This window comes from Idiotropiscis lumnitzeri, chromosome 13 (genome assembly GCF_059441095.1).
Source record: "Idiotropiscis lumnitzeri isolate Australia: NSW breed Sydney's pygmy pipehorse chromosome 13, RoL_Ilum_1.0, whole genome shotgun sequence".
NCBI lineage: Eukaryota > Metazoa > Chordata > Actinopteri > Syngnathiformes > Syngnathidae > Idiotropiscis > Idiotropiscis lumnitzeri.
In genome coordinates, this window is record NC_142403.1 from 19319584 (window position 1) to 19346940 (window position 27357).

At 43.6% G+C, this 27357-nt stretch overlaps 3 protein-coding genes across 4 annotated transcripts in view; all 3 read left to right on the forward strand.

Moving 5' to 3' along the window:
* prdm5 (PR domain containing 5) overlaps positions 1 to 13489 on the forward strand; it is an 80055-nt gene extending 66566 nt beyond the window's left edge. Inside the window, exon 20 of the transcript XR_015846274.1 lies at positions 13407 to 13489. The gene's annotated coding sequence lies outside the window, so the exon portion shown is untranslated. The remainder of the gene's footprint in view (positions 1 to 13406) is intronic.
* A 364-nt stretch (positions 13490 to 13853) lies between these two features.
* Positions 13854 to 17639, forward strand: LOC148324944 (proproteinase E-like). The gene is made up of 5 exons (XM_088312532.1): positions 13854 to 13903; positions 14037 to 14134; positions 15321 to 15463; positions 15577 to 15729; positions 16473 to 17639. Exons 3-5 carry the CDS (start codon positions 15332 to 15334, stop codon positions 16488 to 16490), a joined length of 303 nt encoding a protein of 100 aa, XP_088168658.1. The 5' UTR covers positions 13854 to 13903; positions 14037 to 14134; positions 15321 to 15331; the 3' UTR covers positions 16491 to 17639.
* Positions 17631 to 27180, forward strand: LOC148324945 (sodium-dependent phosphate transport protein 2B-like). Of its 2 annotated transcripts, none has more exons than XM_088312528.1 (13): positions 17631 to 18982; positions 20161 to 20214; positions 20293 to 20427; positions 20971 to 21099; positions 21164 to 21307; positions 21405 to 21516; positions 21615 to 21810; positions 21954 to 22049; positions 22632 to 22743; positions 22938 to 23105; positions 24286 to 24402; positions 25765 to 25889; positions 26114 to 27180. In XM_088312528.1, the coding sequence occupies exons 2-13, from the start codon at positions 20169 to 20171 to the stop codon at positions 26639 to 26641; spliced, it is 1908 nt and encodes a 635-aa protein (XP_088168654.1). In that variant the 5' UTR covers positions 17631 to 18982; positions 20161 to 20168; the 3' UTR covers positions 26642 to 27180. The 2 variants fall into 2 exon arrangements, with proteins under 2 accessions (XP_088168654.1, XP_088168655.1); XM_088312529.1 differs by having other exon boundaries at positions 20296 to 20427.
* The last annotated feature ends 177 nt before the right edge of the window (positions 27181 to 27357 follow it).

Below are 27357 nucleotides of genomic sequence, written 5' to 3' on the forward strand. Positions count from 1 at the left end.
TTAACGATCCCTCCCCGTTCCCGATATCACAGGCCCGCCTTGCAGCTCGGCATAAATAGAGTGGCAAGCCGAGTCATTTCCTCATTGATTTCAGATCTGACCTTCCTGTAACCTCCGGCGTAAAACAATCGGGAACTTTATCACACTTCCCTCCTGACAGCAGAGAAAACACGAGGGAGACAAAAAGGCGGCCGCCCGGCTGACGGCGCTATTCCAAAATCTCCCCGACCGCGGCCGTCAAACGTGTCAGGAAGTCACGCAGGACGACTAAATCCAGTTGAGGGTTTCGTTTTCTTTTTTCTTTTTTTTTCCCGCGGGTAGGATGAATGATTCCGCCTCCCGTCCCCCAGGGGGCGCAGAAAAATGAAGTGCAGGGTGAAGAGGTGAGGCCAAAAATATCCCGCTGCGAATTGGCCAGAGAGCATTTGACGGTGTCGAGGTGGAGGTGACGGGCAACGCCGCCTGGCGGGGCTGATTAATTAAATGCCGCGCCATCCCGCGCACACATCACGAGACGGCTTAGTGGAGTTTCACACAAAGTTTGTTGAGTGAGAAAGGACAAAAACATTTTTCCAATTTAACAATTTAATGAAAGAGGAAGAGTGCTATCTCGGGATATGTAGATGTTTCTTTAAAATTATCTTTTTATGCGGAAATGTTACGGATCAAATGTGTTAGTGGTATCAGTACTTGGTATCGGTATCGGTGACTACTCAAGACGTGTAACATGTACTGGTATCAGTCCGAAAAAATAAATTGGTACTGAATATGCCTAATTTAACCATTTAAATATGTTTTAGAATTTTAAAAAAAAATTTATATAGAGAAATAAATTCTAAGAAAAATAAATTATAAAAGCACGTAATACTTAAAGTACAAAACTCAAATATAGTTTTTAAATGAAAGTGTTTGGAAAAACATTTGAAAAAGTAACTCACAAATAAAGAGTGCAAAAATAAAATAATTTCAATATTAAATAACATAAATTTGAATGCTAATATTTGAGCCCTTTGAAGTTACCCCCGTCAAAAAAAAAAAAAAAAACCCAAACCAAAATATTAGGAAGACCTCTATTCTGCATTGTTCGTGGCCTTCCAAACAAAGGAAAGAGGTGCCTTTTTGACCCCTCCACATCAAACGACACCCCCACCCAGCAGGGCGCAAACACACACACACACACACACGCATACACACACGCGCGTACACCCCTACACGCGCACACACGGAACAGCGCGGCTTCGGCCTAGTGATGGATGAGTGCAGTGCAGGGGAGCGACCCGTGGAAGGAACACGTTGACGTGAGTCCAAAACGTCTGGAAGGGAGCACGGAGGTCAACGACTTCCAACGGCTAACTCGCAAACTGGTTCCACTTGTGAACGCAAACTTTCTTTTCAAGAGATTTCACCTTCTTTTCACACAGGAAGTCCTGAAAATGAGAATAGTAGTAATTTATATCGGCTTTTTTATCATATGTTGGATTATTTTATGTCTGAGTACAGACGAAGAAGTCAAACAAAAATAAGTTGGTTCTTTTTTTCAAACTGTTTTTCATGATTTTTATTTTTGAATGTTTGACTTTCATTATGTTTTTTGTAGCATTTGTATTTTATTTCAAATCTTTTTACATTTAATTTTGACAACTTCAGGTCCGTTTTGGGGTCCGACAAAAAATTATTCACTCGTTTTTTTTTTGGGAAAAAAAAATATTTTTAGTTCTTCCATAGTCTTTAATTTATTTGAAAATTAAGTTTGAAATATGTGTTCCTTTTTTTTGGTTGTGTAGTGTTCGTACTTCGATTTTAATTGAATTTGGCATCAAGTGGTATGGAGTCATTTTTGTTAATTTTCTTTTAATTTTTCTCCATTTCCATTTGCATTTTCACTTTGTCTATTCCAAACCAAACAGCCTCACCGTATTTATTTGAATGTAGCACAACAATCACGAAGAAGAAAACCTTACGAAATTCTTGCATTCTCACCAAACGGTTCACCAAAAATAAGAATCATAAAATCTGCAAAAACTGTCACAGAATAGAAGAGCAAAAAAAAAAAAACAGCAAGAGAACAGGAGCACCCGTCTAGCCAACATCGCACAGCGTCATAAATAACATCTTCCGTGTGCGTGTGTGTTTGCTAATAGATGACACGCAAGTCGAGGTAGGGTGGGGGGGCACGTTTGTCCACAAACCGAGTCAATATTTGTCTCATGTTGACGAGCTGCTCGAAAACAGGATGCAAGTTGTTGTTTGTATCGCTCACATCGCGTCTGCACGGACATGTCAGGGTACGTCCTCCAGGGGGCAGCAATGAGGCAAAGCAAAGACCTCCGCCAAGGCCAAATGAAAAATCAAGACCAAACTGGAGTCACGAACTAAGTTACAAAGTCAAAAGCGTAATAATTGAATGACTGACTGAATAAGTGGCTCGTGAACTGATTCGCTCACAAACTGACAAAATGTACGAACTGAATGACGGATGAATAAATGAAAACAAAACCATTGGCTAGCGTTTCAAAAACCAAATAGCGAAAACTATTTAAGAGAATGTTTTACTAACTTATCAACTGACTGGATAACTGAGTGACTGATTGATTCATTTACGAACTAAAAAAAACTGCTTAACCAACAGAAGTGAGAAATAGCCGCGCTGGAATTGACGACTTCTGACCTCAAAACATTCCAATCCGTCGTCCAAATAAAAACGTCTAACGACGCGATAAGCCGCCATAGAAATTGTTGGTGAACCGACTCCAGCTTCAGCCCAAACTTCCCACTTTTTGCAGAACGCAGCGTAATTAGCGAGTATGTTGACAATCCTCCTGTGCATATTTAATTAGGAAGGGGGCGTGGCTCTAGCGTAGACCGTCTGATAATCCAGGAAGCGAGGAAGCCGCGACTTCACGCTCCGGCGCGCTTCCCACTGGCCCGCAGACGCCGTTATTGATTCACGCTTTTACTACACAGCTTATTAACCCACACGACCCCCCCCCCCGGACCCCTCCGGCAAATAATGACACAAAGCGGGAGGGCCCCGCATGGCAACACCACTCATGATTGAACGCTGTAACCAGGGTGGGAAATATTTAAAGCTTAATTTCTGGTCTGTGTTTATTATGTGACATTCTTTGAGTCTGCTCGCATTGAGTGGCGACATTACCATCTTCTTTGATGGACTCCATCGGGCCCAAAAGGAGACGGGACGCTGGGCTGTTTACTTCCCGGCGTCGGGCTTTGTGGGCCCCTTAAATGCAGCTCTGTCTTCATTGCGCTTCCATTCACCGCCGCGCACAAAAAAACCTTTGACCCCTTTCGGTGACGCCCTCTCTCCCCCCCCCCCTCCGGGAACGCAATGTTACATTTCACAAATTGACAAATTTCCCGAGGTAGCATCTCTTGGGAACGTTCGGCCCGGTGAGTGACGTCAGAACTTGTGTTTGTTTGCGTGTGAGATTCTGGAGTTGTGGCTGACAGCAGCTCCTTGTCCATTAAATTAAATATTTTGGAGAAAAATGTGATTTTTGACGTTTTCCGAGATGTGTTCACGTCGCTCAAATGGCAGCATATCTAAAGTTTGGTCAGAAGACCCGCAACAGAGTAAGAGCCAGCAAGGAAACTAGTTATCTAAAGTTCCGTATTTTCCTGACTATAAGCCGCTACTTTTTCCCTACATTTTTAACCATGCGGCTCATACAACAGTGCGGCTTTTCTGTGGATTTTTCTTTCACCACTAGGGGCGCTCTAGAGTTCAGAAAATACGCTGAAGAGCCAAGTCGTTCACAACTCAAACATAGCAAGGAGTGTACGATTAAAAGCGGCTAACGGCTAACTACTCCACCGAAGGAACTTACTGACAAACCGACAGAAGTAACGAGACAATCAACTCATTAAAAAAAACAAAGCGTAGCAACAAGCTCATTTCTTTAACTCATGGTTCACAGTTCAGGCGGCGTATTTGAAGTTCGTTTGAAGTGATACAAATTAAGATTTCGTATGTGGGAGTTCATTTTTTCACTTTCGGTTGTTAGCGAAAGTTATGAAAAGTCTTTGAGTTTGTGAAGTGGTGATTAAAAATCGTTTAGTTTCATTTTTTTTTAATCTAAATCAGTGGTGGTGTCTTTGTAAAATGAGCTGTGAATATCTCGGCGGCCATCAAGCTCATTTTTTCTTCCAGGTAAGCTCAGCAAAGAGGCGACGTCATGATTTGATCTGATATCAAGCTTAACACGCCCGTCTTCGCATACTTGAGAGAGATTAGAATATTTCATCGCTACCAAAAGCGCTTTGGAAACTCCGGCGTGTTCATTTCAACCAGCGTTTATTCAAATCACCACGGGGGTGCTTGGCAGGTCACGAGCGAGGGTTTAAGCCTTTTTTATTTTTGGATGTCGTCTCATCAGACACGTTGTGGCTGGGCTAGCGAGGTCATGTGTCTTTGCGGATGCTTTATGTTCGTCCGCGTCGGAGAATGATGGCAAGGTCCTTGAACGTGCTGCCGTCCAGTTTGCAGGTGGCAAACGTAAACAAGCTAGTAAAACATGTCACTTTGTTTTGGAACTTCCAGCTAAAACTTCTTGCTTACTCGGCGTAATTCGATTTTCCAGCGACTAGAATTGCGGATTTGCTTTCATGATCACTTCATACTTTCACTCTTTTAACGTTTACAATCGGCTCCCAATCCCGCCAAGCCCTTTTTTGTCTTGTTCAGGTGTTCCTTGTTGGCTCGTCAATTTGTTTGTATTTAGTTCCCCGTTTCCTTTCAGTGCTTGTCGGGTCTTTGTCCGTGTCCGTTCTCCATGTGACCTGTCGTGTTGTTGTCCAAGTTCCTTTTCGCGTGTTTGTTACTTTACTTTGATCCCTGTTTTGTACTCTGCTATTTCCGATTTTGCTAGTTCTTTGTTTGCCTTTTGGTCATTGAAAAGTTTTTGTTGATAAGTTTAAGTAAAGTAGCTAGCTAACTGTGAGGCAGCTAGCTAATTAAATTACATGTGAAAAAAGTAACTCAGAAACAAAGTATTGCCGTTTCAAATGGTTCCAAAATGGTTCATAGTTTCTCTGTAAATGGAGAACATGAACAAATTAGCTTAATAAAAAAAAATAAAAAAAAGGAAGTAACGAGCGAAGGAAGTAGCAAACGGGCTGACGTACTCATCAAAGTAACAAGGCTTCGGCTTGGTCACAGCAGAAGAATAATTCTGATATGCAGACAGTTTCTCTCTTTAGCCAACTGCTGCAACACACACCAACTGAGAAATAAAAAGAGAAATAAGGCGCAAACACCTGTCTAACATCCCTTATTGACATCCTCTGTCAGCAATTGCACCCCTGGTGGCAAAATAAGCACATTACAAGCAGTCGTACAATAGAACTCAACAAATTGAAGTCGCTAACCAATTGATTAACGAACAAACAAATGAAGTCATGAATACAGTTCCAAACATGTTCAAAGTTGGTAACGAATAAAGTCGCAACAAAGTAACAAATTGGAGAACATCATTTCGGTGTCAGCTTTTCAGCATCCTCACGCAATTTCACCAGAAATTGCATTCTCTCATTTTTGTTTATTTTTTTACTCTGCTTCAACTGCACACCAAAGAAAAGTCTTAAAAAGTGTTTCTGGGCCGACTCGGTTGGCCATTGTTGTAAATCTGTGCGAATTTACGATCCATGTGTCGACTGCAAACGCCCCCTCCCCGTCACGCATGAAACAAGGTCAGCGTTCCACCGCGTGTCGTCTTGGACACCGAAGGTCTCCGAGCGCCCCCCCCTCTCGTACGGTGCCGTAAAACACGTGAAACGTGTTATATGACCACACTTACCCGCATTTCACGCCAGATTTAAAAAAAAAAAATGTCGTTATTAAATAGGGTCGACCAGACGTCATCTTTTCCGTGGAGACGAGATTAGCATTTCTGGTTTTTCAATCTTCCATCGCTCGAGTGGCGAGGTGTCAGTCATTTTAAAAACATTGTTTTTAACGCAACGTAGCTTTTGGTGAGTCCAGACGTGGGTCGGGCATTTTTACAAATGATCAGCCGATCCAAAGTGGTAAAAATGTTTGTGTGTGTGCGTGTGTGAGCGCGAGCGTGCGTGTGTCAGAGTTCACGACAGTGAGGTGGGCCGGGTCAGGGCGAGGTCAGATGGACTCTCGCTTGGTGGTCCGCAAATGCCAAGTGAGGCTGTGCGGCTCAGGGTCGGGGGGGGGGAGTTGCTCATCTTATCTGCGTGGCCATCGTGCGCCCGGTGACATGTTATGGCTCTGGTCACGCCGGTCGGTCATGGCTATCAGTGACAGGCGCTTAGGACAAAACGCTCCAGCCAATAAGGTGCGGCGCCCATGCATGTAAAAAACAAAAAACCAAAACGCTTTGATCAGTCATGTGAGCCGTTTGTTTTCCCGCACATTAGTATCCGTGATAGCGTTAGCAATTAGAGCTTTTTTGGGGTGGGATCAAATATTCAGTTTTCTGGTCCTGAGTAAGAATTATCCTCCGAAGATTCAGGCGGGACACTTTATATTAGCCCCAACACGAAGGCCCCTCCCCCCGCCCTCGCCTTCCCAAAAGTCCCCCCCCCCCCTGCTAGTCTAGTCTAATGTGGCTTTATTGACTGTCACAAACTGAGCATGGAGACGATGACCAAACAATTAAAGGTGCCCCAGAGGCCGCCCCTTTGCGCGCACACACACACACACACCCCCACCAACGGCCCAAGAGCCTTTGCGTGCCTCAACGTGTGTGTGCATGTGTGCGTGCGTGCATGTTGAAATGTCACATGACTCAACCTAATAAAAGTAACCCAAGCTTGGAGTCTCGAAAGCGTTGTTGTTTTAAACATGCTCTAAAAAAAGTGGCAAGCACACACACACACACACCCCCACACACGCCCGATGCGTCATGTTATACACTGACATAATAATTTCACGTAAGAGCATTTTAGTTTTGTGTGAGAGGAAAATGCTGTTTCAGGAGTGTGTATGAGAGTGTTTCAGTAGTGGACGTGAGCATTTCATTACAAGAGAGCATTTCGGTAGTGTGTGTGTGTGAGAGTGCTTCGGTTGTCTTGTGGGTGTGTTTTAGTCGTATGTGAGAACATTTCGTGTGTGAAAGCGCATTTTGGTAAAAAAGTGTTTCAGTAGGGCGTGTGTGTGTGTGTGTGTGTGAGGTTCATTTTGATTGCATCTGAGAGCGATTCTGTGGTGCATTGAAAATTGCAATGAGAGCATAGCGGCAATGTGTGCACTTTATGTAAGTCTGAGAGTGTTTTAATAATGTTTGTAAGAAGAAGAATGTTTGTCTTCTCAGAGTGCATTTCAGTAAAATAAATAAGTAAATCAGTCAATGACGTTATAATCCAAATCTTTGGTTGTAACAGTGACCCTCTAGCGCCATCTGTTGGAGGCAATGGGGCACTGTCCTACTTGTCCCAAAACACACACACGCACACACTGAAGCACGCCGTCTCGTTCTGCTTCTGTCGCATGGTCACTAATGGTCCTGTGTGAACTCTGACCTTCCGCGTCTGTCAGGGTCAGGGCCGTCCCCCCCCCCCCCCTCTCCGGCACCTCCTTTAATGGCTTCCATGAAGCAATCAGCCCCCCCATTGCCCCCCTCAGGTTGTTGACATGTGACTTTTAGCCTCGGATGCTAATTGGTGATAGGCGGCTAATGCGACGGGCGACTGTCATTTTCAATGCGCTCAGCGCCGACGACTGTCCGTCTTTATTCGCGTGGCGTCATCTGTCTCTCGTTACCGTCTCCTGGAAGCAATCACACACTCACTCAAACACACACACACACACACGCACGTTCATTACACATGGGAGGACATATGCAACCCAAACCGTGTTTTGGGATGCATGTTTGCAATGGCTTTGTTACACGTTTTTTTTAAAAAATTTTTTATCAATATACACGATTTTTAGTGTAATACTACATTTTTTAAATTGAAAATTGTGAGACATTTTATTCTTACATAAAAAACATTTTTTGTCGAAAGTATACAACTTTTTTTGTCATGAATATGAGTTCATTTTCCCTAGAGTAAGTTTTTTTTCCTAAAATATTTTACTTCTCTGAAAAATTCTCGTAATTTAATTTTTTTTCTCAAATACAGATTTTTTCAATTAAATATCCAATTTTATTCTTCATTTCATTTTTTTTCCCTCAAAATTTTAATTTTGGGATTTTTCTAAAAAATTCGAAAAGGCGGGTCTTCTTTATCCATCAGTCACTGCGATGAAACTTTATCCGACGCGGCGGCTGACGAACAAGCCGGCTCATCTCATTGCCCTTCCGCTCGCCGTCCGAAAGGCGGGAACGTTTCAGGCCTGCTCCGCTCGGTTCGTGTTAGGCGGAGAGTCGCCTAATGGGAGCCGACAGGTCATTTTGGGGGCCATTAGCCATCACAAAGTCGCCGTTTAGGCCAAATTATGTCCATTTGCTTTTGATGTCGCACGCCGGCAAATTGTAGATCTGCTCGCTCCAATTTGATCTCACGCTAGCCAGATGTCTCCAGACGCAACATGTTAAATATGGCGGGAAATGAAATGCAGAACGTAAAGAGCGCAAAGCTTGTGCGTGTGACCACAGCTCACGCCACCTGAAAACAATGACAAAAATTTCTCGTGTCCACCGAATGTTGAGGTTTTGTTTTGTTGGATTTCCTTCAGAAAAAGGAAATTAATCCGGCGTAACCTGTGGCTGAGGAGGCGAACTGGAGCGGATTTCAGAGATCATAAGACTTCCTGGTGGCGTCGTCGCCACTTCTAAAGAGACAAACTGGGAACCGAACCGTTTGTGGAAAACATTTTCCCACAGATATGTCTAAAATGTTCGGTCGGGTTGTCATCCAACAAATTTAATCGCTAGCCTGCTAGCTAATGGCTGCTCTATAGCATTGTCTTCTACTCAGCAAAAGCGCATGTTTTGGCCCATTAATCCGAGCAACTGATCCGTCCAAACGTTAGCTAGTCGACCCTTAACTAAAGCGGAACGTTGGTTTTCGTGTCCCTCAGTTTTTATGGAGCTAAAATCTTTTTAGGTTGGAGTGAAAATGCTGCACACCAGATTTTGAGTTTCTTGTGCGTTTTCTTAGAAGGCTTGACAACATGCCATACCGTATTGGATTATGGACGTATTTTTTTGTTTACTTGTCAGCTAGCTGTGCCCTGTTTTTTATCTACGTAGGGTGCTAATTGTGGGCAGTAAATGTTCGCTCAATGAAAGGTAAAAGCAATCGTCAATGTAAATATTATTTCATTTATATTTATTTCATATTGCTTTCTGTATTTAGTCTTCATAAAATGCTTTTTTTGTTCATATTTTTTGGGTGTCTGGAACTGATTGATTCGATTTACATTATTTTAAATGGAAAATACTGGCTTGGTTTTCATACTATTTTGTTTTGTAAACATTTGTAGGTGTCTAGAACCGATTGATTGGATTTACATGATTTCCTATGAGAAGTCTTGCTTTGATTGCCGTATTATCGTGCAAATTAATCCCCCTCATGCAACAATTTTTTTTTTCTTCTTTGGCATTAGAGAAGAAGGCCCAAACATGTTCCCCCCCCCCCCCGTTTCCTCTATGACTCTCCCTTTTTGACATAAAAGGGTTTGTTTTACTTTTGGAATTTTTGATCTTTTGCCACCCGGACGTTTGTGATGTCATGGCGAAAACGTCAACATTTTAATTGTTTATGTGCTTCTGGCGCGCCTAAGCTGTCTTTAATTCCTCCAATGAGATTTCTATTAGGGGAGGATGTGGGGGGAAGACGCAGCGTGCCAGTGTGAGGGGGGAGGGGGGGGGGGGGGTTCAGTGGAGTGGATTACCAGTAAAACGTGAAGCGTCCAGCAGGTGGCCGAGGTGTTGAAGTTTTATCATTAAACAGAGAAGCTGTCATAAAAGATGAGGTTGGCCCGGGTGGCGTTCCCCTGCTCGACCCCAGCGGGGGGCCGAGCTTATTTTGGAGTCGGGTTTCCTTCATCTATCAGCGATAATTACCAGCCTTTTCGTCTTTTTGGAAGCTCCAAAGACATTTTTTTTTCTTTTTATGTTTCACGTTTGATCCGCCTCCTGAAAAGAAGCCTGCCATTATTCCCGGTCCAGAACAAGACTCTGGAGGATTGAAGCAACTCGACTTGAACCGAAACGTAACAAGCGCAAATATTGCTTTTCATTTGGGGCGTCCCCACTTCTACTGCCCCCCCCCGGCCCCCTCCCAGGGTGAAATGAGCTCAACCCACTAGCTGCATGTGCTCCAATGTAGACTGACATCTTAATGTTTAACCCAGCAGAAATTGCTCCACATTCTTGCGTGGAATCAATTTGAAATCCAACACGATCAAGACTCGGCTGCTTTGTGGGAAAGGTTTTTTTTTTTTTTTTTTTTTTTGCGTGTGTATTTTTGCAGTACAAGCCAAGGTCAGAAAAAACAATCTACATTGGTAGAAATGAGCAAAAAAAAATAAATAAACAAATGCAAAAGAGCATCAACTTCTCGTGGACATAAAGAGACAGCGGATGATTGTTCCAGAAGCGTGGTCAATCCCCAATATTTGTGTTCATGCTCACACCAAATTGTCATATTAGCAAAAATGATGTGACCCCCCCCCATGCTCCGCCCACATGTGATGACATGGTCATGGTGTGACCCCGGGAAACATTTTTCTTTTTTTTGTGCCTTACTACAATGACGTGTAATTGCACCTCCACTCCACTAGTTGGCAGTGGCGCTCTCCTTGCCCATTGTGCGCAGCGAGTATTAACTCGACGGTGTTGGCTTGTTTTGCAACAAAAATGCGATTATTTTGAGTTGCTGTGGAGAGTGGGTGGTGGTGGGGGGGGGTCGCAAATTGTGTTCTTCTTGATCGGGGGGGGCGTAACAGAAAATAATTGAGAAGCTTTGCCTTAATTACAAACCTTCAAATAACTCCTACTTTAAAACTCATCGAGCAACAACACAAAAAAAGAGCAAACAATTAAAATGTGACAAACGTTTAGAGTAGGAGGTTCACGAAATACCGTTCTGTAAAATCTCACCCCCAAAAAATAAATAAATAAAAATCGATGGGCCGCAGAAGCTTAAATGCGACCTAGTGAGGGTTGACCGTATGGTGTGTTTTTGTGGCCGTGGAGTCTGCGTTTGGTCGGCTTGATGACACGCAGCCCTAAAGTGTGATTTATGTTGCCATGGTCTAATTGGTAGCCAACGTTGGCCCGAAACTCCACAGAGGCTGCTGGCACGTCATCCATCTTTTATCCCGCTTCACTATTCCTCTTTGGAAGCGATGATTTAACACGGTCCACCACCACAATGTCTCCATAGGAATCATTTTATGTATTTTTTTTTTTTCATTTTATGCCGAATAAAATACAATAAAAGAAAAAAAAAAAACCAGCGCTGGGCGCTTATGAAGGCTTCATTTAATTTTACACATTTTCCCAGCGGTTTGAAATGTATAAAAGCCATAAAATGTGAACGTCTTGGAATATGATACCTTTTTAAAATGTCTGTTTTGAGCCAACATTCAAACATATTCATTATGTAATCTTTCTTTTTTTTTCTCTTCGGTCAAATTTAAAAGTTACTCTGAACCACCCCCAAGAAAATTTTGGAAAAAAAAATGTCTTAATGTCTTGCAAATATGCGTCAAGTAGCAAAGAGTGAAATCGATCAGGAAGTCAGCCATTTTATTTTGATGCGGACTTTTTTCACATACAACGCTCCCTGCAAAGTTGGAAAAAAATTGGACGTATTTACTCGGACAGTGTAAAGAACCCAAGCCCCCCCCCCCAAAAAAAGATGGCGGCCATTTTGTTTTGAAGGTACTATTTGGGGGGAAATCCTTCTAATGGACCTTCTACTCGAGCAGGGGTGTCAAACTCAAATACAGCAAAAAGTAAAACTTGAACAAAGCTGCAGGCCAGCATTTAAAAAAAAAAAAAAATGCAGATTTTTTTTATTGAAAATTTTTATTAGAAGTGCTTTTATTAATGCAATAAAATGTTTAGTTTTTAAAATGATTATTATCATATAGAATGTAAAATAACATCGTCATTTGGTATAGCCGCAAGGGCCAAATATAATTACACTGTGGGCCAAATTTGGCCCGCGGGCCAGAGTTTGACACCTATGTACTAGAGAATTGATACAAATAAGCCCAAATCGGATTTCGATATCCAAAACAGACGGTCGACGCGAGAGGACGTAACTTTTTCGTTTAGGCCAAAAAGCATCTTCGAATGCTCGAGTGCTTCGCCGTTGAAGTGTCGCACAAATGAGCGTTTTGTGAACGTCCCTCCAGCGGACGTGCGGTCACCCAGCACGAAGTCGTCGGTTGAGGCAACGCTTACTTTGATGTGCCTCATTTGTCCACGCTCGCCGTCTTCCCCCAGAGAGCCGTATAAAGACGGAAAGATACAAGACCAATCGCACTTCTTGGCCGGGCGTGAACAATTTCCACCCAGATTGAGCGTACAGACTTCTTGGATCCTCTGAATGTTATTGAAGTAGGAAAAGTCATTATAGAGCAAAAAAAAAAAAAGAAAAAGAGACACGCTGTCTCTTTTTATATTTCAAATAAAACACATAATTGAAAAGGGGGTTAAATAAATACAGAAAAAAACTAATACCAATGAAATAAATGGCTGCACTAATTGGAAAAAAATGTTGAATAAAATCAAATAATAAAATAATGATGTAAATAAATATTTTTTTTTAAAATATTTTAAATGAGAAAGCCATTTGATGAAAATTGACTGAATTTCTATGGCAGTGTACACAAAGTTATCAAATATTAACTGGTATTTTTATTGATTCAATTTTGTGGATGAATAGAAAACAAAAGACAATTTTAATAGCATGGTCTCGTGTCATAAAATGCATAATTTAACCTCAGAACATGAATGGATCTTCAATCCCAGCCAGCAAAATGAAATTCTGCTATTCTGCTTCGCCATCATGCAACGAGAAAAAGAACGTTTGGTGAGCTCACCAACAAGAGTCTCACTTGCTTCCTCCTGTAACAGACGGACTGTTCCCACTTGTCATGGAATCGTCGAATCCACCTTTGACCTGCACTTTCTCGACAGCAAGATGGTTTGTGGGTGGTTGGAGACAATAAAGCTGAAACCTGACGAGGAAATATTTATGATTCCTTTTTAGCTTTTATTTATGTTGGACTTCTTTTTCTTTTCTTCATCATAATTTCAAAATATAACCCATGAAACGTACGCAGACTTTTATCATTTTAAAACGCAATTGCTGACAAAGCTCTTCTTCAGAATTGGCTCCTCATTCTTTTGTGCAGGTGCGCCTAATTTGTGACTTCACAAGGCGCGTTGTTTGTTTACGATACGAACGGCTGTATTCAAATTCTCCAAATCGTGCAACCATCTGTCCAACAGGAAGTTCTTCCCACGCGGATTGATTGCCACCTGTTATGGGGGCGGAGGAGTAGATAAAGATATCATAAAGACGGCTCAGCAAAGTGAGAAGCGAGAGCGAGAGAGATCATGCTGCGGACTCTTGGCCTCGTCATCCTGCAAGTCGCTTTGGGTGAGTTTGAAAACTAAGTCATAGTCCCACAGGATAACATGACAGACTTTGTTGAAATTGATAATTATGTCTCAGACCAAGTTGCTATGACCTGCGGAGTTCCCCAGGGGTCAACCTTGAGCCCCTTATTATTCATGATCTGTTGTGTACAAGTTTCAATCGGTTACTCGATACACATTTACTGTACCTTTTTCAGAGTAATCCCCACCGGTTGTTTACCAAAGTTCTGAACTGTCATATTGATTTCATTTTGTCAGTACTTGGGTGTGGGACGCCAGCAGTCCAGCCGAAGACCGATCGGGTCGTAAACGGAGAGGATGCTTGGCCTCGCAGCTGGCCCTGGCAGGTAAAGCAGCGCTTTTTTTTGTTTCTTATGGCGGTGTCACAAGTGGAAATTTTAGTCCGATTTATGCAAAGAGATCCTGCAAAATTGCTGGTAAACCTCATTAGCGATAACGCAAGCAATTGTTTGGTGTCAGATCTCCCTGCAGGTGAAGCACGGCAGCCGCTACCACCACACATGCGGAGGAACTCTGATCGCGCCTCGCTGGGTGCTGACGGCCGGGCATTGTATTTGGTGAGTGAGCGTCCTTTGAGCCCCTTTCAGCTTTCTTTGAACAAATCACTGACATTATCTAACGTCGGACAAACGTCGGCATATACATCGGCAACGTTGTACTTCCACGATGGCTCTGGTCCTACCTCCAGAGATTGAAAAATTTCACATCATGACTTGGTCTCGCCGTTCTGTGTCAGCTCCGCCCCCACTCTCGTGTGGGGTTCCACAGGGTACCATCTTGGGGCCCCTGCTGTATTCATTGCATATGCTGCCCCTCGGCTACATCTTAAGAGAGGAGAGCATTCACTTCACTGCTCTGCAGATGACAGTCAAATCTATGTTCCTCTTAACTAAAGCCAACAGTTTTGAATTTTGCTTCTAATTTGGACAGTAATTGAAAATAATACTGGCAAATCTGTGCCGTTTTTTCTTTCTTTTTTTTAAGCATCTGACTAAACTAAAGCCTGTCCTCCCACATGAGATGCTTTTGTTACATCTCAGTTGGATAACTGTAATGCACTTTATTTTGGAGTCAACCAGTCCCAAGCGTCTGCAGATGATCCAAAATGGCGCTCGTGAGCACATAATTCCAATTCTGGCCTCCTCACGCTGGCTCCATGTCCATTTTAAAAATGATCTTTAAACACATTTTTATTTTGTGGCTTTCAACTTGGCATGAAGCTCGGCATTGTTTTCGTGTTTTATCGTCTTTATTGTGTTTATGTTGTGAATTTAATTTTGAGAGCGTCTTTTCTTTTTATATGTCTGCCTTTTACTTTACGTCCAGCCATACGGTTGTTTTTCAAGTCGTCTATAAATAAAGTTGAGTGGCGTTGAATTGAGCTGCTTTTATCAGGCCAGGAGACATTTACCGCGTGGCGTTGGGGGAACATGATCCGCGACATCCTGCGCAAAGTTGTTGTAATTCCGCAGTTTTTTAAATTCATCCCCCCTGAAGCCAGTTTTATCGAGCGACGTGATTTTTGGTAGGCATGTTGCTCATGAGAAGACCCACAAAAATGTCTCATGTAGAAAGAAACGTCAAGTCAGCAATTTTGGTACAACGTGGCTAAAGGATCGCAAGTTTGTTGCCTCTAAACTGTGGAGCGTTTTTGGCCATTTAAACCTTTTTATGACGAATTGGAATCTCTCTAACTAGACAATTTGTGCTTGAATGTGTCTCAATGTCGCGTCGTCGTCGCAGGCCACGGTCCGATGCCGAACAAACTGCAGCAGGCCTTGCTGCCCGTGGTTGAGCACAGCGTGTGCAGTCAAAGCGACTGGTGGGGCAACACCGTCAAGACCACCATGATCTGCGCCGGGGGAGACCATGTGTCGGGGTGTAATGTACGTTGAGGACGTCATCCGTCACAATCGGGGGGAACCCAACCAGTTGACAATTTTAGCTTTTAGGAATCGACTGGCTGAAACTTACGAAAGACTCCACTCGATTTTTTTAGGGTGACTCGGGCGGCCCTCTCAACTGTCGGGGCGAGGACGGCCGCTGGTACGTGCAAGGCGTGACCAGCTTCGTGTCGTCCCGAGTGTGCAACGAGGCCAAGAAGCCCACCGTCTTCACTCGCACCTCCGCCTTCGCCCAGTGGCTCAGTGACGTAAGGCCACACGCACACACGCACACACGCACACGCGCACACACACACACACACACACGCGCACTCAACCTCCACGCTATAACTTGTGAAATGTCCTGTTTTGCTTCTGAAAAATATCAGCAAATCAGCTCAGTGAGCATCTCAATAGATTTGCAATTGAGTACTAATTCCATCCATCCATTGTTAAATCAGCTTCTCCTTACGAGGAACACAGAAAAAAAAGCTTTTGAAAATTTCTAACCGTCATGCAAGTGACAAAATGTTAGCGAGTGGAAGTGTAGAGTTCAAGTTCTCATCGATTGAGAGGGGACAGCACGAATCACGAGTTAGAGTCTGCTACCACCTACTGGTTACTTTTTGAACTACATTTACAGTTACAAAAGAAAACGTCCTTTCTTGGCAGTTAAAAAAATCAATTAATTACATTTTCCCATTTTTAGTTAAAATTACTTCCCGTGTGATCTTGTATTTTTTGTTTTATTTTTATTAATTTTTTTCTGTTTACTATTTAGTATTTGTCATGTATTTAGTTCAGAATTGATTAGATCTAACCATTGTTAATCTTATTTATTCTTAATCATTTTTATTTAGTCATCTTATATTTCTGGGGGTGATTTGATATTTTTATTAATGTTATGTTATTTTTAATTCCTCTATTGATTTATAAGTTTAATGTATTTAATTTTTGTATTTTTTTTAAACGCAGAGAGCTGTTTATAAAGCATGTGCTCATGTTTCCTCAGGTGATGCTGCGCTACTGAAGATGCCAAAAATGGAAATTAGAAAATACAATTTAAAAAAAAAAAATGCACCACCGTATACATCACAATTAATGAGTAGACTTTTTTAATATATATAATAATGATTTTATGTTGTGTTTTTGTGCTATAAAAACCCCGTTTTGCTGCAGCTATTCAAAAAGGGGAAGGGAGGGTTTTTTGCCACTTACTTTCTGGGGAAAAAAACGCTGTTGTTATTATCGCCAGAAGTGTGTTGCAACTTTCGCCCACTAGATGGCAGCAGACTCTTATACAATACGTTCTTGAACTCGTTTGTCACACTTGCTTACTAAACCTCAGGACCTCTCACCTAATTATTGGAGGGGGCGGGGGGTGTTAATTATATCTAGGCTAACCATGCTACTGCACTTTTATGCTTTTATGGGCGCTGCTGTCGCAGGTTTGGCTCCCATGTGGACTGTGCCAACATGGCAAACCCAAGCCCATCAACATCACTCTTTAAAACATAATAAGATGAGTGACAAGAGTGCATTATGTCACAGAGAGTGGTGACAGGATTTTGCGTGTGTGCGCATGTTCTTATGTTTGTGTGTGCGTGTGTGATTGCAGGCCTTTTATGGAGGCAGTGTTCCAAAAGTCAAAGGTTAGCCTTCACTAGGGAAAACCTGACGTTTAATGGGTTAGTCAATAAATAACCGTAGAAAAGTGTAGGATGCCCCCCCATCCTCATGTATCCACCCCCCCGCCCCCGCCCCAAAGATGCCCTTTGAGTCTAAGGTCAAAGTTTCATTAAATATGGAAAAAAAAAAAGAAAGATGTTTTTTCCACGGAGGTTATCAGCATCTGCGGTGATAAATAGATATTAAAATCCGCGCGGCCACCACGCTTTTATTGGCTGTGTCGCCAACAGATAAATGATGAAGTCGCTCAAACGCAGCCGGGCGAAGGCGCGAGAAGAACAGGCGGCATGTCACAAAACACAATTCTATTACATTTCACACAATGAGCTGCTTTTGATTTATTTCATCGGGCACAAATTTTCGATTTGATACATACAGACGGGTGTGTGTGTGTGTGTATATATATATATATATATATATATATATATATATCTCGTTTGAATCAAAACACGATTCGATCGAGTTAAAACAATAGTTTTGATTCACTTGAAGTTGCAATGTGTCTTGTTCTTATGGAACGAGGTTTGTGCTCCTCTGGGTTTACACTGCTCAGTAATCGAGCGCAGTCTTAATCCTGATGACGCAATGTAGGTACTTTCCTCTCAGAGGTTACAGCAGCACTTTATTGGTCTGAAGGTCGACCTGCTAAGTACGTTGGCACAATCACACATTTTCCAAACATGTCATCATAGAATCAACCCATTGAACTTTTTTTTTTTTTTATAGGTGATGAATTTGAGCATCACGTTTTTTTTTTTTTTTTACCAGGACGTAATCTCCGTGTGAAACATTTACTCCTTTTCGCACCATTTATGCCCGGCGCGGCGGGAAAAGTTGTTACAGGGCCTGTCGAGGCACCGCTGATGAGTAATAAACGTGCGAGGTCATGGATGTGTGTGCGTGAGTCTGCGTCTTCAAATTTCTTTTTGAAATTCACTGAAGCCTTAATTTACATAAATTTAATTCATGACGTGACACTTTGTGGTCTTGTCTAGAAAAGCTGCTATGCAATAATTATTGTTGATGAAGCCAATTATTATTTTTTTTTTTTTTACATCCAGCATTGTTTTCTTTCCTGCAAACTGTGAAGGTAATGTAAAATCTGGGTAGCGTACATTACCCAGATTTATGCTCGCAACTCAAGACAAACATCCGCCGTTTTTATCTAAAAAAAAAAAACATTTAAAGTTAGGTCACTGAAAAGTAGCGATACCACCGTCGATGTGTTTTTTTTTTTTTTTTTTGTCGGGCCTCAAGCTGTTTTGTTTACTGTTCAGCTAAAATTAACAAAACATCGTCCATTATACATTGTGTGGAACAAAAAAAGTGCAGCAACACATACACACCGATAATATTAAATGTTGCTTATTTTTTTCACAATTGATTTATTCAATTCACCAAATTCATTTTGACGATGACACTAACTACCCACAAGGGGGCATCTTATTAATAGTTAACTGATCAAAGACCACTGACATATTACGGCTGCGCTCTATTTAAAAAGTGTGGACATGAGTCAAATTGAAAACTGTGCCTCTTTCTTCCATACACTGACAGTCAAATGCAAAGATATAGGCGTGTGTGTGTGTGTGTGTGTGTGTGACCAACCTTTGCACCCACTGTCTGCGTGTGTGTGTGCGCGTGCGTGGGTGTGTGTGTGTGTGTGTGTGTCAGACCTATAAGAGCAGCAGGCTGGGCGTCCCTCCCCGTAGCAAGCAGGTGTCCCAGGTGCAGCGTCCCGTTTCGACTTTCCGAGTGGCGCGACCTCTGATAACACGAATTACGCCGCCCGGGAATAAACTCACTCCAGCGTTCTTTCAGGAAGACATTCAGGTGAGTCTCCGTGGAATCGTCAGGTGCGTACTTTGGGAAGTGCTGTCGTAGTGAGCTTGATTTGTTGGGGCTGTTGAAGGCGTAGTTGAGAGCAAAGTGATCAAATCAGCAAAGAAAACCAGTTGGAGTGGTCTTCGTTCCCTGCAGTTATCAAATTGTGGAAGCGTGTCACACACTTAGCGGAGAAATGTCCTTGCACGTCTGATGTGGTTTCGTCAGCAGTCCAAATTGTTGCAAGGTGTGCGCGACTTCGATCTGGATAGCAGTCCTTTTTTTTAGAAATCCAACAAAAAAAAAGTCCCCGATGGATTTTTCTTTGTTTTAAAATAAGGAAAAAGTAAAGAGGAAATGATCCCATTTGCAGGTCAGATCAAAATGAGGCAATTGAAAAGCAATCTTGCACCGTTGTATAATTTGCTAGAAAGCACTTTGCGAGAGTTTTTTTTCTTTATATAAATGTGCAGTTGCATTCGTTCGGATTCGATCTTATGCGCATTTAGTGGAAGAGTGGTTAGAAAGTCTGCCTCACAGTTTTGAGGAAGAAAATCTACTGACAACCAACCACGATGGTTCAATTAATTTTAAGAGATTTGCTGGGAGAAAAAAAATGAAGAAAATGTTCGAGAAAATGGCAATCTGTTTTGTTATTTTTATTCTTTAAAAAAAAAAAAAGAATGATGTTAGAACGAAGAAAAAGTGTCAATTTGCTACCGATTCTGTGCCAAAAGCAGAAAGGAACGGATCCATTTAGCAATTAACAAACATGAAGTAGGAACGTATCCAAGATGTGAACGGGAATTTGCATGCATCCTGCTTGTTCTGCCGACTTTGAGAGGTTCCAGCTCACCCGCAACCGGAATGCCGGCAGCGGAGAACAGTTCTCAAACGTTTTGAGAAATGTGACCTCCTCGTAAGCCTAAAACCAATTAGAGGTAACTACTATGTGTAAATCCCATACAAAGAAAAATAGTTCCCATTTTTGGTCTTTAACTCCTTCGCTGCCATTGACGGATATAAACGCCCAAAATTACCTGGTCTGGCTTTGAATGAGTTTTAATGATTCTGATACGACCACCAGTCAGGAACGGAAACGTCGCACTCAACACAACGGGATGATTAAAGCGACTGTCTGATGTTTCCGACATTCTCTTGCACTAAAATATAATTCCCTTCCCTAGATCGAGTCATGGGGCCCAGACAACAGGTGGGACGTGAGTCGTCACCCAGCTTTGGTACGTCGCACCCTCCTCGACACGTTCCTTCTCCGCGTTTCCTCCCCGTAACGTTTCCGCTTGCTATCTCTCCGGCAGAAGACGACGAAAAGGGCGGCAAGGACGGCGCCATGCTGTCGTCCTACTCCACCGTGGACCTGGTGAATGACGACGTGGTTGAAGAGGATCCCTGGGACCTGCCGGAGCTCAAGGACATGGGTGTCAAGTGGTCAGGTGAGAGTCTTTGGACCAACGGGAGTCCTCGGTCTACTTATGTCGAATTTGCGGTACGTCGGTTTCAGAAATTCAGCCCCTGAAGCCAGTACCCCTCAACGGCATAAAATTTGGTGGAGAGCTCAGTGGTGAGGAGCCCCACCAAAAAGTCTCCAGAACCCATGCTCTGAAATGCAAAGCAAGTCCGTGATTTCAGTTTGACGCAGCTATTTCAAATTCCAAGGGAGTACCACAGAGTTTGGGTCTAGGACCACTTCAAATCCAAACGTTTTTAATCTCTAGACGTCACCGAGGAGTAGTCGGAAGTTTCATTCACCCGAATGAGTTCTGAAGAACTATTAAAATGACAAATTTCCTTTGCAGTTTGAAGTCGTATTTTTGGCTTGCTTCAAAAATAATCCAAAAAATCTTGCTCGCAGATTTTGAACCACAGGCCTGGTTTTACGCTAAACACGTCACAATTGTGGAATTTCGAGCCCCCCGTGCCAGTTTTATTCCGCATTCTGAAATTTGTTAGGAATGTCTTTCATCCCATCCTTTCAGATTTGGACACCAAAGGGAAGATCGTACGAGTGGTGACCGCCATCGTCAAGCTGGCGTTATTGCTTGGACTTCTCTACTTGTTCATCTGCTCTCTGGACGTGCTCAGCTCGGCCTTTCAGCTGGTCGGAGGTGAGACGGAGGTTCTTCGTCTTCGCGGAGACGGTGGAGGTCATCTTTGATGTTTTGCCGACAGGCAAAGCCGCCGGGGACATCTTCAAGGAGAACGTGATCCTGTCCAACCCGGTGGCCGGTCTGGTGATCGGGGTGTTGGTCACCGTGTTGGTGCAAAGCTCCAGCACTTCCTCGTCCATCGTGGTCAGCATGGTGTCCTCCGGATGTAAGAATTGTTTGACAAACGTTTATTCGAATTCTCCAGATAAGAGCGGTTGCAATGCATCTGACTTGAGTTGATGTTTGATTGTTTTTTTTTTCAGTGCTGGAAGTCAGGTCCGCCGTGCCCATCATCATGGGGGCCAACATCGGAACTTCGGTCACCAACACCATCGTCGCCATGATGCAGGCGGGCAACCGCAACGAGTTCCGCAGGTAAACGAAATGGCCCCTCATAGAAAAAACGCCGGAAAAACGTTTTGTTGTTTGCCGCATACGAACGTCACGCCGCATCTCCGCCGTCGACCCCGCAGGGCCTTTGCCGGCGCCACCGTGCACGACTTCTTCAACTGGCTCTCCGTGTTGGTGCTGCTGCCCTTGGAGGTGGCCACGGGGGTCCTGGAAAAGCTCACGCACCTCATCATTAAGTCGTTCAGTATCCAGTCGGGGGAGGATGCGCCCGACCTGCTCAAGATCATCACCAAACCGCTCACAGACTCCATCATCCAGGTGGAGAACTCAAAAGGACACGCCTTGACGCAAATTAAGAGAGATTTCTCGAAGGAACTTGGCTTTCGTCTTTTGACACGCAAGTATTCAAGTATTCGACACAGCACACGTTGGAGATCCCTGTTTTGCTTTTTCTTTCTTAGTTGGATAAATCAGTCATCACTGGAATCGCCACCGGGGATCCAGAAGCCAGGAACAAGAGTCTGATCAAAATCTGGTGCAAGAAGAAGGTCAACACGGTACGAAAACATGCATGGAGGATGAATCGCTGATCGTATCGAGTGGAAAAGATCGGATTATTTCCATTTACTCGTTATGGATCGTTCCAAAAAAGAGCTTTGTTTGTCGATGTGACCCGCGTTGCAAAATAAGTCCGAGTGCCCCCATTTCAGAAATGACGTTTTGCCATCATCAAAAAGCGACTGATCTCAGCTTTTCAAAGGTATTTTCAAAAAAATGATGCGTTTCATTACAACTGCATTCCTCTTTACATTAGTTTCACCGACCTTAATTAAGTACGACATTCCCTGTTTGAGCAAACGGCAATAGACCAATCAGAGGCCAGTATTTGAACTCTAGCATAGTGACTGTCGCTACGCTAGCATATTTTGCGATGCTGCAGTTCAAGGGGATTTTTTACAGAAAATTCTTTTACTATTACTACAGTACAGTGTGTACGAGTAAAGTGAGTTCCCAACTTTCAACCCGTAAATGTATTAACTCCCGTGACGTTAACATTCGAAAAGAAGAGTTAGCATTTTGCTAACTTGTTAGCTCACTGACGATAACAAATAATTTGCTGCTCTCTCGGGAAAATGAAGACTTTCTGGAACGAGACGGTGACCAGCTGTCCCGCCGGCGCCGTCTGCTGGGAGGAAGGCAACCAAACGTGGCTCGAGAAGAACCTCACCTGGACGGACTACCAAGAGAAATGTAAGCTGCACCTTTTGATGAATTCCTGGAGTCGAACTCTAAAGTGTAATATGAGACCATGACCCAACCCCCCTAAATTCCTCGGACACCCGCTCGGACAATGGGTGCCTTTGACTGGTCCCGGTTGCGAACGCTGCAAATACCAAAATACCTTCTACCCGCTCAATGAGACATCGGAGTGCTTGTGCTCTCAGGCTCCCACATCTTCGTCAACGCCAATCTTCCCGACCTGGCGGTGGGCCTCATCTTGCTGGGTTTGTCGCTCTTCATCCTCTGCAGCTGCCTCATCCTCATCGTCAAGCTGCTCAACTCCATGCTGAAGGGCCAGGTGGCGCTGGTCATCAAGAAGGTTCTCAACACAGGTGAAAGACAAATGAACACCTTTGTGTGTGCTGGTGTTGTTGTTGTTTCAAAACTCTGGGAAAAAAATAAGACCAGAAAAACGATCTTGGACGATGCTTCAGTCCGGCTGTTCAGAAATTCTGCGCATTGTTCAAATGTGCCATTCGGTTCTTCTGAGTCGTGTCAGCGCCCAGAGCGGTAGGCAGCACCGATAGAAACTATTCAAGCATGATCGGCTGATTGCTTTTTTTTTTATTTATTTATTTATTTTTCGCAACGTTAAGAAATTAATAGGAGGGGAGCTCGTTCTGCCTCTCTGAACAAACAAACAATTGGAGTGGGCCAGCAGAGAGAATTTCCGATTGCACGACATGCTGACGTCAGCGAATGAGTTCCAGTCTGCTTCTAACTACGGAAAAGTTAGTTTTTTATAGTTTAAAATGGCTTACTTTAACTCGAATCCCGTGTCCCATTGTGGCCAAAGGTTGACTCCTGTTCGGTTATTGCGCCCGTAAATAGTAAATGCGCGTCGTTGCGGAATGCTAATCTAGTATGGCACAGATTAGTTGACATTAACTGCTACCACTCTTACGACGATGACCGACGATAATCCACGAAGAGTATTTGTCACACACCAAAAGAAATTTGTGTATGGGGATTAGGGGTGCAAGTTCTTACCGGAGTATAAGTCACAGGACCAACTAAACTATGAAAAGAAAAATGATTCTGACACCCCCCCCCCCAAAAAAACCCCCGCTATTTTTAATAACAAAATATAAGATATTTATCATTTACAGTAATGGTTGTTTAGAAATAAATGATCTAAAGATTGACAAAAATGGTATGCTTGAGGATTGTTTTAGCCTCAGGTTTGTTCAAGATTACAATGATCACATATCACGTTTAAACAACAACAAAAAACTTTCAATGTATACGAGAAAAACGGTTATATTTGTTGTATTTGTTTTCGTGACATTCCTTCAAGCCTGTTAGATAGTCAGCACATCAACTTTTGTGGTGATGCTCGATGAGCAAAGCAGGCAAAGCCACTCCTGACGCTTGACACCTCACCTTCAGGCTCCTTCTTGTCCTGAACTGTGTGACCAAAAAAGCTCAGGGACAAACCACGATGTGACCCGCCTTGAGCGGATCGTGTTCACGTCCTTGTTTTTATTTGTCATCTTTCCGTGATCTCCGCAGACTTCCCGTTCCCTTTCACCTGGCTCACCGGTTACATCGCCATCATGGTGGGAGCTGGGATGACCTTCATCGTTCAGAGCAGCTCCGTCTTCACATCGGCGATAACACCTCTTGTCGGTGAGTTTCAGGGCGTTATGGCACTTGAATAGTTTGAAGTTTTTTTATTTAATGCCTGAACCGAGTCACTGATGTGGTGGGAAGACTTGCCTGGCTGACGTGTAGACCATGTGAGTTCAGTTCCTAATTAACGTGAATGCGAATTTGGTCATAACCTGAAGTTGGCTGTCGACCAGCCCAAGGTATTCCCCGCCTCTCTCAAAGTTAGCCGGCGGAGGTGCCAGATCACCTGCGAAACGTTCGAGAATAAGCAGAACGAAGGAAGCAATTGATTTGGTCTGCTGTTCTGCAAATCAGTCTGTTCTTCTCCGACCTTGTGGCAAAACAGCTCGTTAAGACCACTCCTCCCCCTAGAACGAGCCAATCTTTGGGGAGAGGGGGTGCCTTTTTCAAACCAGAGGACAGTCCTCTGCCTGAAGGACTGAAGAGATCTTTTGGACTAAAGCGGAACAAACGCAAGCAGGACACTTTCCTTGATTCAACTTTTTGTGGATTACCATGATCTGGAGGACGAAGAATCGGCACGGACATCCAGGACTCAATCAATGCTCATGAGATTTGGGTTTGAAAACTGAGGAAATTGTGGGTAAGGACAGCAACCAGGTGCTCAGTCAGGAGCCGAAAGAAATCAGACTTCGTACATACATTCTGATAAACGGCCATTTTTGGTCTTCTGACAGGGACGAGGCATTTCGGCAACATTAACAACACCAGCTTTGACACCAACCTTCATTGAGGGAACCGCTTGTAGTCATCAATTTAGTTCCAGACTTCCCTCTCCTCAGCCACTTGGTCCCGCTTTCCCAAGGACTCCGCTTAATGGGACATGCCGGGAACAATCCCCTCCGTCCAAGACATTTGTGTATCTGATTTTGATCACTCGGTCACTATCAGCAGCTCATGATTGTCGTTGAGGGGTGGGAATGTGGAATGGCCAGGAAATAGAAACCTTTCTTCACCATGTCTCACCTGATACACAGTCGGAAACGCCGCAGACTCCGATCCAGGATGTCATCCTTGACCTAAAGTGGGCTCAACCCTTTTCTGGTTCAGGACCGTGGTCTCTGACTTGAGACTCTCCGATTGAGAACTTCACGTCGAGGAGTGAAAGTAGCTTGGGATCAGGTCTGAAGAGATGCAGATCCAGCTTTGGAATATCATGGAAGATATTTAGTGGTCAATCTATGTTCCCATCCTCACCAATGGTAGTCATGGAAACAGGCGGTGGATGTGAGTTTGTTCTGGATGTCCAGGCCACTGGTGACCCTGAAATCCAGAAATTCCTCCTTTTTTTGCTCGCAGCTTATTGCACGAAAATGGAAATAAGTCCAGCATACATTTAAAACTCGCGTCTCTCACTAGGTATTGGCGTCATCAGTCTCGAGCGGGCCTATCCTCTGACTTTGGGCTCCAATATTGGAACGACCACCACGGCCATCCTTGCGGCCATGGCGAGCCCTGGAAACACGCTGGCCAACTCGCTACAGGTACAAGAGAAGACCTTCGAGAGGAGGGGGTGGGCAAGTCCGGTCCTCGAGGGCCGGTATGCTGATGTTTTATGTCTCCCTCCTCCAACACACCTGAGTCAAATGATCACTTGAATTAGGTGTTGGAGAAGGGAGACATAAAAAACATTCAGGATACCGGTCCTCGAGTGTCTGCAGTGTTTACTAATTCGAGATCTAATCACCTGCGGTTTTTTTTTTGTTAGATTGCGCTCTGCCATTTCTTCTTCAACATCATGGGCATCATTTTGTGGTATCCGATCCCGTTCACACGGGTACCCATCCGACTGGCCAGGGGGTTGGGCAACCGCACAGCGCAGTACCGCTGGTTCGCTGCCGTCTACCTCATTCTGTGCTTCCTGGTTTTGCCCCTCACCATATTTGGCCTGTCGCTGGCCGGCTGGCAAGTCCTGGTGGGCGTCGGGGTGCCCGTCATCGTCATCGCCATCTTTGTCATCTTGGTCAACCTACTCCAGTCGCGCTGCCCTCGCTTCCTGCCCCGCTTCTTGCGCACCTGGGACTTCCTGCCGCGGCCGTTGCGCTCGCTCGCACCCTGGGACAATGTGGTCACGTCCTGTTTGGGCTTCTGCGGTCGCTACTGCTGCTGCATCTGCAAGTGCTGTAGCTGCTGCCAGAAGGACGAAGCGGTGCGCAAGAAGAGCCTGCAGCTGTATGACAACCCGGTGGCGATAACCAACGACGAGCCAAAGGTCATCCAAGGAACGCATCTTTAAAAGGGCGGCCTGTGAAATCTCTTGCCGTTAATGATTGCCCTCGACTCTCCTCCACGCTGTAATCTCAGTGTTGGGCTGCTATGAACTGTCTTAAACACTGGAACTGGTTAATAGTTGTCTATAAAAACCCTTCCATTCACTTTGGAACTTTTTTGTATGGATGAAAAATTATTCTTCGAATGTTAAATGTGCAATTTACAGCTTTGTTATCCTTCACTATTTAAGACAAAAAAATGTGTGTGAATATAGTGAATTGTCTTTTTTTTTCTTTTTTTAAGTCAAATGTATTTATTGGCCTGCCACAGAGAAATTATCTTAAAATTTTTTTTTTTAGTATTGTGGGTCCTCAGTTTTGACCAGAGGGATCCAAAGTTTCCAAATTAGGTGTCCAAACTGAAGAAAATGGAAGGATACGAAGATCTATTTGAAATTCTTCCACTTTATTGAACATGTTGAAAAGTAATTCATCAAGAAATTATTTTTTTTGTCTCATGGTTATTTTTAAAAAAAATAAATAAATAAATAAAAATACAACATTACGGCTTTCTGCTTCAGGTGGTAAATTGTTGACGAATTGTTCACTTAAATGGATGCCGTTAGCAGGATTCCACATTGTGAACCAAAATCAAAACAATCCCGGCTAAGTTGGCAATTTCTAAAACTGTGTTGACTCGAGGAGACAAAATTTGATGTATTCACAAATTCGATTTTTACTT

Bases quoted from the DNA above. Each gene is read 5' to 3' on its own strand.
- LOC148324944 (XM_088312532.1), top strand. From the start codon at position 15,332: ATGCCGAACAAACTGCAGCAGGCCTTGCTGCCCGTGGTTGAGCACAGC. The intron at 15,464-15,576 runs GTACGTTGAGGA...CGATTTTTTTAG, and splicing joins ACCATGTGTCGGGGTGTAAT to GGTGACTCGGGCGGCCCTCT.
- LOC148324945 (XM_088312528.1), top strand. From the start codon at position 20,169: ATGGGGCCCAGACAACAGGTGGGACGTGAGTCGTCACCCAGCTTTG. The intron at 21,308-21,404 runs GTAAGAATTGTT...TTTTTTTTTCAG, and splicing joins CAGCATGGTGTCCTCCGGAT to TGCTGGAAGTCAGGTCCGCC. The intron at 21,811-21,953 runs GTGGAGAACTCA...TTTCTTTCTTAG, and splicing joins TCACAGACTCCATCATCCAG to TTGGATAAATCAGTCATCAC.